Here is a 12887-nt window from a genome sequence, read left to right on the forward strand (position 1 = left end):
TGGAAGGAAGCAGAGAGCAGTTACACTGAACAGGAAGCATGGGACGTTGACATTTCAGAGCTGCTCCCGGTCTGTACAGTGGACAAAGCTCCAGTGTCTCGTGAACCTTGTCTCCTGTATTCCCAAACTTCCCCCTTCTTTCCACCCTGGTCATGGGCCTACCAACCACCTTTCCTACTATTGATTTCTCACCACTGAAGTTTAACCAGCAGCCTCCTTACCGTAGACCCAGGCGATAACGACGCACTCCCAGAAGGCCTGCCACAGGAGAGTGATACCGCTGGCTGAGTAATAGTCAAAGAGCTGGAAGACGTACATTCCACCCTGTGGTTACAGGATAAAACAAGACCATATTCAAAGACGTCTCAACATGCAAAATACCTTGCTGCATATATTTGTGAATGCCAATAGAATCCACAGAAAATGTATATACTTTATGTGTAGATTTATGTCTTCTTATTAAACTGGTTCAAACGTGAGAACTAGCCTGCAGTACATTATTACATGTTATTTCAATGCTTCTAAAGAATGCAGCACTCGCACGGAGCAAACATCAGGACCCACTCCAGGACCACTTGGAAGGGCTTGTTTCCTATTTGAGCTCCTTACAGACTCCTATAACCATCTTCCAACAACAAAGTATTGTATGATACATCTTCTTTGTGTTTTTGAAAGCAGTGTTAGAGAGTTTAGGCCTTGAGGGCTGCCACGTGCAGGGCAAAGACGCATTCTACAGATGGCAGCCAACAACTCCATTAAGAAAACAGAACAATGCCCACTGTGAAGAAGAATGATTCTAAAAAGAGAGAGAGGGAAATTAGAAAGTGTGAGAGAGTGTGTGTGTGGTGATATTCTAAAAGTCGGTATTAGGCAAGGTGTAGGTTTTTGACAACAGGATCCTCTGCTCACTGATCGCATTACCCCTTAATTCCCCTGGTGGTCCACACAGCAACCTTACCTCCTCTCCCTCTCTTGAAATTAACCCCCTCAGATGCCTAGTTCAACTGATATTATAATGCGAGCTGCTGCACTTTGAAAAATATATGGGCCACTTTTGGGCTTGGATATAATTTGCTTCCTGCTGCTACTACTCCAGATAGTGCTGGGGGTCAATCACAACCACAAACTACATATCCACTGTCTGTTCACAACATTATATCCATGGGTACATTCACTACATTGTCATGTATTGAGCAAGGTTTATAGGTCTAAGCCTGACCATCTCTCACTAATGTGTGCAAATAATGTCAGCGGAGGAATGTCCACTCAGAGTAGGGTAGTGTTAGTGGAGGATACTGTTGGTAAACATCAGTGTTCAAGGGTTGCAAGTCCTGCTGTGATCTAAATGATGGTAGCTCCTTTCATAACTGAGATGTGACCACAACATCTCACAAGTACCCAAACTAAGGTCTGAAAACTTGCCGTAAAAGATCTCATTTTCGAAGGCATCTTTGAAGCACGCTGCAACAATCCACATTTCTGCCATTTTGGACAGGTGTACTAGAATGGGACACTCAACATGGACAATAGAGAACTCATCTAAACTGGACCCTCCAGCCATCAACTGTACGTCTGGCAGGTTCTAGTAACGTGTTCCCGTCTGGGTACTGAGATTCAACACATAAAGGAGAAGGCAGATCTTTTCTTTGCACATGAGGAGCTGCTCCAGGATTGAGCCCATGGGGCCACTCTCTTGGGAGATCATCTTCAGTAGTCTACCTGCCTGGGGACAATCTGAGCAGCCAGTCTGAGAGCTAATTGCCACCATATTCAGTACCCTTCCCTCTATCACTCCACAGGCTCCTCAAACCTACTTCCACGCTTTGATTGGTGGCTAACCATGGTCCTATTTGCTCAAGAATGCTATAGAGGACCTGAGCATGCACAGTGAGAAATTGTGCTCCCTTTCAAAGCTCTGTTTCTGACTCCCACACTTACTGGTGCCAAAGATACTTGCTAAGGACACGGGTGTGCTGCTCTTCCACAAGGAAATGCGGACTCCGACTCATATCTACTGAAGTTCTGTCCTGACCAAGACAGTCTCTTGATGAAATCTATTTGCCAAAATCCATAGCAACTTTCATTGAGCATGCTTGGACTGTTACAATCGGGGTCCTTTCAAATTGACCCATTCTCCTTGGGCTTCCGTTCGCCTGGTAGACTCATGAATTTCTGTAAACGGTCTTCTGGTTTTGCTTTTCAAAGCATGTCTTCCCACCTAGCTTGGACAGCTTTTAATCCTGAATCTTCTGACATCTCAGACTGCTACTCCTGTCGACAGGTATGGACAGCTGCTTTTGGTCCGCAACCCGAGTATCAAGAAGGTGCTGTTTTGGCTCCACTAAACACTCTTTACTTCAGCTGAGGAAAGCCTGTGCCTTCTCAATACACAAGGTTGATATCATGGACTGTTTTTTACAGAGGAACTGCACTTCCACTCACAAGGGAACATACTTTTAGCTTTGTGTCGTTAACTAGCAGTAGTGTTGCCCCCCTGCCAGAGACTTTGGAGTCGCACACCAGGTAGATGAGCAAACATGATCTCAAATTTAAAGGGGCTAAGATCAAGGGGCTATGCTTGGGACCAGGTCTCTTACTGAATCCCTTGGCTTAGATTTTACATGTACATCCAAACCTCATCAAATTGGGAGTTTGTTTCTGAAAAACGTGCACCTAATGGTCCCCACACAATGGGAGTTCTCCCATGTGTGTGGGTATTTTTTATTTTTACTGTCCCTCAATAGCAGGTTTTCCCTGGCGGTGACAGACAGCATAAGAAAGTCATTCGATGGCCCACTCTAAATTTGGTAGACAGTCGGCTAGCTTACCTCCAACAGCCTGTTTGAGGGTTATGTTGCCAACAGAGCCGGAGTATGCGCCATCGTCGAAATACAGTTGGTTTGCCCTGCCCGAAATTGTACTGGTGGACTAAGTCTGGTAGAGAGAGAACTCCATTGCCGATACAACATAATACCCTCTCCGCCAAACTCCCAATCTGCCCCCTATTCTTTTAGAGAGTGAAGATATAACACAACATGTTTTATATGGAAGACCAGAAACAGCAATACTTTCCTAAAGCAGGGCCAGCTGGGAAAGGAGATGAAATAGAAAATGTCTTTGTGGCTGATACTGGATAAGCATATGTGTCGTGGAAGTTAGATATGAAGGAAATCTTTTTACTTGGGTGGACATGCAGGAGAAAATGCCTTATGGGAGATGCAAGAGATGTCATTCATAGTAGAAGTTGTGCCCACTTACCTCTGTTACCATGGAGAGGTCGATAACAAAGCACACAAAACAACAAAGCGCCGCAATGATCTCCCTCCGTACGAAGCCGTTGATGGGGTGTGGGAACAAGTCGAGTACACCAGTGATGAACCCTTCCACACCCACAAACTAGAGAGAGTGATCAAAGAATGAAAAACACAAAATTACTGAAGAATCTGCCAGCACTGTATATAGAAATTTCTGCCAAGTAATGAATGTACAAGTGCTGCAGATGCACACAGCCTTCTGACTGCTCATAGTGATTTGCAAAATACAATGAGCATTTAGTAAAATGTCTCTAATTTCCTGTTAATTTAGCGCTCATCCAAACAGTCTGGCAAGGTCCCAGGATGCTTGTTTCCGGTCCAGGGAAGACATGGCTTGGCAGTTCAGGCTGGACTGTTCCCATGAGGCACAGGGTCAGACTGATTTGCATATGGCCATGTCTTAACAGGGGTGGAGAAGTGAGCTAAAGAATGATGATGGATTAAACCCAGATCAGTTGTCTGGGGGAGAGTGCTTGCAATGTTAAACACTCCGTCCATCATCCCCTTTGGTTTCACTGTTTAGCCACTGGCAGCCACAACTTAAACCATCAATGGTACAGACTAGACCGCCAAGGCAATAGCCCAGTGCACCACAGGAAACCATAGGCTTCCCTCCCCTCACTGGTTCTATGGCGTGGTACCTTGAAGTGAAGAATTATGTTTGAAGAAATGACCAAAGCAACATAAATACAGAAAAGCAAGTACCTTCTGCTTTGAGCAGGAAGGAAAACATCTTTCACATGCACTCAAAGGTAAAACGTCCCAATGCTTGCATTTCACATGGGGATGGGGGAATCCCTCCCCAGAAAGGAAGCAGCCAACAGAGCCAGATATGTTCCCACTATAAAGAATTCTGCAACATCCCACCACCTCAAATCCTCCCCACCGGGAGGAGCCCAGGAACCACTAGGACATCATCCCTCTCTCATTGTCATCAAATAACGACGGTGCCCCCCACCCCACCCCCTCCAACTGAGGCAGATCCATCTTCTCCCAAGCTGTCCAAGGCAGTCCAGCTCCTCCCTTGGCAGTGCCGCCTGCTCCATCTTCTCCCAAAACACTCCATCCTTTCTGCCCCAGGCCACTCTCTTTATCCCATCCTACTCACCCTGTGCTGATAGGGGTGCAGCAAGCTGGACCTTGAGCGGTCAAGGAAAGGCGGTCCAGAGAATGGCAGAGGAAGGTCAGTATGAAAATTCCTCAAGTGTTGTGTGTGCATGGGTGGAACATGTCTGCCAGTACAAGAATGCTTGTGCATGACAATTGCTAGAGGCAATGCTAAATGCTGGAGGACTGTGCATGACAAGTGTGCCCAATGCCCAACCTGGTCAAATGCAGCACCTGGCACAATTGTGGTTATCACTGGTGTTAAGATAGTCATCGGATGTCCTACTCCTCCTAATCTGCTTCCTCCTGCATAATGGTTGTATTCTTTACCTGCTTGTTGATATCCATCGTGTAACGGCCACCCGTGGTAAAATGCTGGTCCTTGCATAATAATGATGTTTCTAGGCAAAATGTGGGCATCTGTGCTGTCCTGGCAGAATGGTGCTAATTCTGGGCATAGTGTGAGCATCCATATTATGATGTCATCAACGTCTGAAATAATGCTGGCTCTGGCTTTTTGACTGTAATCCCTAGCACTCTGGGACATCTACCATTGGTGCCCATCTATGGTATAACACTGATCCTGGCAGAATGGGTGTCATTCTGGATATACTGTGTGAAGCACTGGCATAAAGGCAGTTTCTTCAGTATGGTGGTACTTTTTGGTATATTGTGGGCATCCACTACACAATTGTACTCAACCTTTTCACAAAGTTCTCCCTGGGATAATGGAGGGATGTGGTTATCAACTGCATCTTGGTGTTAATTGTTTAAATATTATGGGCATTAATAACCCTCACACCAGCCTTCACACTGTGGCATGATCCAGGGTGGCAATTCATGGTCCGATATGATTATACATGTCATATTGCCGCTCCAGTGGAATTATGCTGGCCCTGGATCGATGGCGGTACTGTGCATATGCATGCATGTGGCATTTGTATATTCCAAGCCAAGCCATAAGGTAGTGAAGCGCTGAACACAAACAAGGAATGCACCCAATTAATGATTGGAGCAGACCCTGGGTGCGGACCGTGGAGATGGACTGGTGCTTTATTGTAATGCAGTGTCCTTTAAAGCAGGTGTGTATTTGGCTCTTTCATAAACTGGAGCATGAATGGAACGATTCTGGTGGATTCAGAGTAATTATTGGCGAATTGTGAACAGTCAAAGTAGGATTAGTTACTTACCTGTAATCCTAGTTCTCTTCCAGGGGTATCCTCATCAAAGTCATAAGCATTAGAATATTCCCGCCCATGCGCGGGACCCCGGAAACAATATATTATATGTGCCCCACATATACATATACATATATATATAAAAATATATATATAAAATTAAGCAATTGCAGCCAAATAAAACAGTAGAGCTGGAATATGCTGTGGAGAATGTCCACCATACATGTGTATTGGCATTAGAAACATGAGAAACAACACCAATGCTTGTTTAGAAACTGTTTTAATGCTTAGAAAGCAGTAGAAATCTTATAACACACTGTAAGCATATACAGCTCCCAGGCTGCATTGCAAATACCCAGTCTAAAAAGACTGAAAAGCTAACCCTGTAGCTGCATGTACCAAAACTGACGCTGTGCCTTTAAGGCACCTCTGCCCCTAGCTTCCCATCATGCCTCAGGGGTTACAGTTAGGTCAGTTGTTCTTTTCGGAGACTGAAAACCAAACCATGGTAATAACAGGTTAAAACATCTCCTACTTAATAAACAAAGTCCTTTGCCCGGGGAGGCGGGAGGGTTGCTTATGACTTTGATGAGGATACCCCTGGAAGAGAACTAGGATTACAGGTAAGTAACTAATCCTTCTCTTCCAGGGGATCCTCATCAATAGTCATAAGCATTAGAATAGAGTAGCGAGCCTCACCTCATCCCTGCGGGCAAAGGAATCAACAGGTAACATTCATAGTCGTAGGCCCAAAAATAGGCCTCATTCTACCCAAATAGGTTTCTCAGGGAGGCTTGCCCTACTTGAGAATCCGCTCTGGAATCAGACTCTAGGCAATAATGCCTTGTAAAGGTATGGACTGATTTCCATGTCGCAGCCTTGCAAATTTCTGACATGGGAATGTCATGTAAAAATGCTATCGTGGCTGCCTTCCCTCTAGTGGAATGAGCTTTGGGTGATTGTAATAAAGGTTTGCCAGCCAGCTGGTATGCTAGTTTGATACATGAGACAATCCATCTGGAGATGGACCTTTTGGCTGCTGCAAACCCGGTCCTCATTGAACCATAATTGACAAAGAGTTGGTCTGTCTTTCTGGTGCCCTTCGTTCTTTCTAGGTAAAACTTTAGCACCCGTTTAAGATCTAACGAGTGCAACGACCTCTCAGCTGGGGTCGATGGGTTAGGAAAGAACGAAGGAAGGGTAATCGCTTGGTTTATATGAAAATCCGATACCACTTTTGGAAGGAAAGATGGATGAGCCCTCATTACCACTCTGTTGTGGTGAAACACAGTGTAAGGTTCCTTGGTGCAGAGTGCTTGAATCTCGCTAACCCTGCGAGCAGAGGTTATTGCCACCAAGAAGGCCGCCTTCCAAGTGAGATGCTGCAAGGAGGCCTTGTTTATAGGCTCAAACGGTGTAGACATCAGCCTGGAGAGAACCAGGTTCAACTCCCAGGGAGGAGAAGGATTTCTCACAGGGGGATATACCTTCTTCAATCCCTGAAGGAAATCCTTAACCACTGGGACCTGAAAAAACGATGTTTGTGTAGGTGATTTTCTGTACGCTACTATGGCAGATAGGTGAACCCTAATAGAAGCGTATTTCAACCCTGATGTCGCTAAGTAAAGGAGGTATGGGAGGACTACCTCTTCTTGTCCTTTGGTGGGATCAAAGCCATGGTCCTTACACCAAATGAAAAATCTTTTCCACTTGAACGCATAAGACGCCCTTGTGGAAGGTCTCTTTGCCTCTCTTAAAATACTCATACATTCTGGAGGCAGATTTAAGTGTCCGTATTGCAAGACCTCAGGAGCCATGCAATCAGGTTCAGCGACGGGAGGTTGGGATGCAGGATCCTCCCGTTCATTTTGCTCAACAGGTCTGGCCTGCACGGCAGACGTCTGCGTGGACACAGCGACAGATGTAATAGGTCTGGATACCACCAGTGTCGCGGCCAATCCGGAGCAACTAGGATCATGTCCATGCTCGATCTGATGAGCTTGGCCACCACCTTCGGAATCAGTGCCAGAGGAGGAAACGCATAGGTGAACATTCCTGTCCACTCCAGCAGGAGAGCGTTCCCTTGTGTCCCTGGCCGGTGGAGCCTGGATGCGAAGGCGTGGCATTTGGCGTTTTCGTCGTCCGCGAATAAATCTATGTCTGGACGGCCCCAGCAACGGAAGAGTTCTTCGACTACTTCGTCGTTTAGCACCCAGTCTGGCTGATCTTCGAAGTGCCTGCTGAGTGTGTCCGCTTTTGTGTTTAGCTCGCCTGGAAGGTGTACTGCCACCACCGACAGTCCCCGAGCCAGAAGCCAGTGCCAGATTGTCTGGGCCTCCTGAGACAGAGGGCGAGACCGAGTTCCTCCCTGCTTGTTCAGATAGAACATAGTTGTAGTGTTGTCCGTCTGAACCAGGATTCTGTCCGTTGTGATTGCTGGAAGGAACGCTTTGAGCGCCAGATGAACTGCTCGAAGTTCCAGCATGTTGATGTGGTATGTCTGAAGGTTGGTCGACCAGCGACCCTGGATCTGAAGATGACCCATGTGAGCACCCCAACCTTCCAGAGATGCGTCCGTTACCACAGACAGCGAAGGAAGAGGTTGCTGAAAAGGGACTCCCTGCAAGACATTCCGAGGGCGAGTCCACCACTGTATTGAGGTCAGTGCTGCTTGAGATAGGATGATTCGATCCTCCCAATCTCCAGTCGCTTGGTCCCACTGATCTTTCACAGACTCTTGTAGAGGTCGCATCCTCAACCTGGCGTTTGGAATTAGGAAGATGCAGGACGCCATGGAGCCCAGTAGAGAAGCTACTTCTCGCACCTTTGGACGAGGAAACTGAAGTAACTTTCTGCATTTCTGCCCCATGGAAGATAGTCTCTCCTGCGAAGGAAACGCTCTTCCTAAACTTGTGTCTAGAACTGCTCCCGGATAGTGGATAGTTTGTGTGGGATGCAGGACTGACTTTTCTGTGTTCACGTGGAGCCCAAGCCTGTGTAGTTGTTGAAGACACAGATGACAGTCTTTGGTGGCTTGACGAGGGGACGGGCTCTTCAGGAGCCAGTCGTCTAGATATGGGTACACAAAAAGACCTTTCTTGTGTAGACATGCCGATACCACTGCCATGCACTTGGTGAACACCCTTGGCGCGGATTTTAGTCCGAACGGAAGTACTTTGTACTGGTAATGCTTGTTCCCTACCAGAAACCTTAAGTACTTCCGATGACCTGGTGTTATAGGAATGTGGAAGTACGCGTCCTGTAAATCCACTGAACACATCCAATCTCCAATTTTTAGATGAGGACATATCTGATGAAGTGCCAGCATGCAAAACTTCTCTTTGACCACCACCTTGTTGAGGGTTCGAAGATCCAAAATCGGTCTGAACTTGTCCTCTTGGTCTCTTTTGGGGACTAGAAAGTACCTTGAGTACACTCCTCTCCCCCTTTGGGGTGGGGGTACCTCTTCGATTGCGTTTTTCTTTAAGAGGACGCTCACCTCCCTTTTGAGGAGGTTTAGATGGTACGAGCGAGTCTTTTTTGGTGGAATCGGTTGTGGTCTCTTCCAGAAACGTAGCGCATATCCATTGCGCAGTATATTCAGCACCCACTGATCTCTTGTGATGCTGACCCACTCTGCCAGGTGTTGCGAAGCACTTCCTCCCACTGGAGTGGGTAACGGCGCCAGAGGAAGCCACTGCTCAGGCTTTGCCTCCTCTAGGCGTGGTAGAGGACTGATGATGTCCGCCTCTGCCTCTGCCCGATTTTCCTCCTCTGTATTGTGTCTTGCCTTGTGGCTTGTTCTGGGACCATTGAGGGGTTTGAACCCTCTGTTGGCCTCCCCGGTTCTTGTTGGTCTTGAAGCGTCGCTTGAACGGCTCTTTCTTCTTCTCCAGACCAACCGCCTTCACTGTGTCCAATTCGGTTTTCATGCGGGTCATTTCCTGATCGGCATGTTCCCCAAAGAGTGAAGATCCTGAGAAGGGCAGATTGAGGATGCGTTGCTGGGCATCTGGTTTGAGACCAGTTAACCGCAACCAAGAAGATCTCCTCGCACATACCCCATGTGAGTAGGCATGTCCTGCTAGAAGGGCGTTGTCTGCAGAAGAACTAATCATTTGGTTCGCCACCAAACAGCCCTCCGTCACTGTCTCCTCAAAGTCTTTCTGGTCCTCCTTGGGCAATTTCTCTTTGAATCGTTCCATGGAGTCCCACAGCGCTCTATCGTACCTGCCGAGAAGTGCTGATGCACTAGAGACTTTCAGGGATGAAGCTGCTGTGCTGCACACTCTGCGTCCCCAAGAATCTTGGGTCTTGCTGTCCTTGTCAGGAGGAACTGAAGAAGAAGGAGCGACTGTGATTCTTCTTCGCTGAGGCTACGATAACTGAGTCCGCCGCAGGCTCTCCTTTAACAAAGATTGGATCTGAGTCGGCCGGCCTATACTTTTTCTGGATACGTGCCGGTACCGCCCTGATCGCTGCTGGCGTGAGGAAAACCTCTTTGATTGGGTCCATTATCCCTGGAACCAATGGGAGCAAAGGCCGTGAATATGATTTGTGACGAAGGGTCTCAAAAATCACCGTAGTGGAAACTTCTGGAACAGCCATTTCTATTTGAAGTTTGAGAGCGCCCCTTTGTAAAACGTCCAGGTATGTGTTGACGTCGTCAAGCGGGGAAGCTCTGGAGCGAGGGCTGTCTGCCAGCGTTGGGGAGTAATCCCCTTTAGAAGATCTCGAAGAAGATGAGGAGGAGGATGATGGTGTTCTCCTTCTCCTGTGGTGAGATTTTTCCTTCCTCACTGGCGATCTTCTCGGTCGCTCTTCCCTTCGAGGAGAACGTGATTCTCTCCGATGCTCCCTTCGTGGAGATCTCGACCTCTCAGTTCGTACCTCCCTTCTCGGTGTTCGAGACCTGGGATGCTCCCTCCGTGGTGATCGGGAGACCCTGGGGGTATGCGACCTTTCCGCTCTCCTCTCCCGAGAGCGTGATCTGTGCCTGATAGGACTCTGGACTCTGTCTGTCTGCCTCTTCTATCAGTCTCTGAAGAGGTGACCTGTGGAGTGGGCTTACGTATCTTTGCAGCCTCTCCGTCGCTCCAGAATCCTTCCACTTGCTCAACGGAGCATTCCATCTTGGCGAAAGCGTTATCTTTCGCTGGGGCAACGGACTTCTACTCCTGGAAGAGGACCTCGATGAGCTAGAGGTACCTGAGGAGGAATGGTGAGAAGCCGATTGAGTCACCAAAATAGTTGAAGGCACTGAAGGGGATTTTCGTCTCACTGGTGTTGGAAGACGTCTTAAAAGCCTTTCCCTTGACGTTGAACGCCTCTGCGGCGTCGACGGAGTGATAACCTTCGACGTCGAACGCCTCGACGACGACCTGTGTTCTCTCGACGTCGACCTGTGATGTCGAGCCGATGACGGAGTCTTCTCCCTCGACGTCGAACGGCGTCGCTCAGCCTTCGACGGAGGTCTCGACGTCGAGCGGTGTTGCCCTGCCATCGACGCATGTCTCGACGTCGAACGGCGTTGCCCTGCCGTCGACGGAGGTTTCGACGTCGAACGGCGTTGCCCTGCCGTCGACGGAGGTCTCGACGTCGACTGACGTTGGTCTGTCGGCGACGGAGATGGCAATCGACGGTGTCCTGTCGTCGACGATGCCCTTGACGTCGACCTGGCATGTGGTGACGGCGGAGGATCGGACATCCTCGACGTCGAGCGCTGACACGCCTTCGACGATGATCCCTTCCTCGACGACGATCGTCCGAGGGGGCTCTTGCTCCTCGACGCCGAGCGCCTCCGTGGAGACGTCGGCGGAGGTGTCACACTCTTCGAAGCCTGTCGACGTTGAGGCGACGGCGAGCGTGTCCTGTCTCTCGACGCCGACCGTCGCCTGGTTGACGGCGGCGGAGTTGACTTACGTCTTGACGCCGATCTTCTCGTCGACGGAGATCTCGTGGCTTCTCTCGACGCCGATCGTCGCCTAGTTGACGACGGCGGAGCTTTCTTCGACGTCGGTGAACCTCTTTTCGACGACGATTTCCTCGTCGACGCCGGTCCCGACGTCGACGGAGCTTTTTCTTTCGAACTGTCCATCAGATGTCGTTTTTTCAGCGCCGAGCCCGGCGCTGAGGTTGATGGACGCTCTGACTTGCCTTTGGAGGGAGTTCTGGGTCTCTTCGAACTCCTCCTCTCTGTAGATCTTCCTCTCATGGATCTCTGGGCCAGACCATAGAGCCTGTTCCTCTCTCTGTCTTTTAAAGTCCTTTCAGACAGATTTTGACAATGAGAACAGTCTTTTGGATCATGATCCTCTGGCAAGCATAAAATACAGACCTCATGAGAGTCCGTTTTTGCCTTCTTGTGGCCACAAGAAGGGCAATCATCAAATAATGAGGGCATCCTGACAGGAAAACCTCACAAAAATTCGACTGCTAAGCAGTTATTTACTTGACCCTGATGTTAAAAGTCAAAGTAAATCAAAAAATTGTTCTTTTGAAGCTTTTCTGACTGAAAAAGGCAGAAAAAATGTGGAGCTGTGTATCCAGGGTCCTTCCTGAAGGAGCCGGAAAGAACAACTGACCTAACTGTAACCCCTGAGGCATGATGGGAAGCTAGGGGCAGAGGTGCCTTAAAGGCACAGCGTCAGTTTTGGTACATGCAGCTACAGGGTTAGCTTTTCAGTCTTTTTAGACTGGGTATTTGCAATGCAGCCTGGGAGCTGTATATGCTTACAGTGTGTTATAAGAATTTCTACTGCTTTCTAAGCATTAAAACAGTTTCTAAACAAGCATTGGTGTTGTTTCTCATGTTTCTAATGCCAATACACATGTATGGTGGAAATTCTCCACAGCATATTCCAGCTCTACTGTTTTATTTGGCTGCAATTGCTTAATTTTATATATATATTTTTATATATATATGTATATGTATATGTGGGGCACATATAATATATTGTTTCCGGGGTCCCGCGCATGGGCGGGAATATTCTAATGCTTATGACTATTGATGAGGATCCCCTGGAAGAGAACTATGTTGCCAAGTCTCAAATGTTAATCATGTTGAGTACAGGAACGTTCAAGCAAGCCCAGACAAGAGACGAACCAGTGCAAATCAGCATATGGAACATGAAAGCATATTTGCTTAACCAACCCTCTCTCCAATACCCAGGACAGGCCCCTCTTTGCCAGTGTCAATGTTTTGGAGAGACAGTTGGGCAAGATGAAACCTACTGCATTTGTAAATGCCTGTTCTTATAGGTTATTGTCTCTATTGTGTGGAACTGAC

The 12887-nt window shown here is 48.0% G+C and overlaps 1 protein-coding gene across 4 annotated transcripts in view; it reads right to left on the reverse strand.

Annotated features, from left to right (window-relative positions):
- LOC147693097 (sodium- and chloride-dependent creatine transporter 1-like) overlaps nucleotides 1-12887 on the reverse strand; it is a 364792-nt gene that overhangs the window by 72183 nt on the left and 279722 nt on the right. For all 4 annotated transcript variants that reach the window (XR_015300094.1, XM_086939340.1, XM_086939341.1 and 1 more), the window contains exons 10-11: nucleotides 3259-3396; nucleotides 222-324 (exon numbers count right to left, since the gene is read on the reverse strand). Coding sequence is in view for 3 of the 4 variants with exons in the window: in XM_086939340.1 (XP_086795466.1) it covers nucleotides 222-324; nucleotides 3259-3396 (241 nt within the window). In the remaining variant the exon portion in view is untranslated. The remainder of the gene's footprint in view (nucleotides 1-221; nucleotides 325-3258; nucleotides 3397-12887) is intronic.

Source organism: Lissotriton vulgaris, chromosome 9 (assembly GCF_964263255.1).
Source record: "Lissotriton vulgaris chromosome 9, aLisVul1.2, whole genome shotgun sequence".
In the NCBI taxonomy this organism is placed as follows: domain Eukaryota; kingdom Metazoa; phylum Chordata; class Amphibia; order Caudata; family Salamandridae; genus Lissotriton; species Lissotriton vulgaris.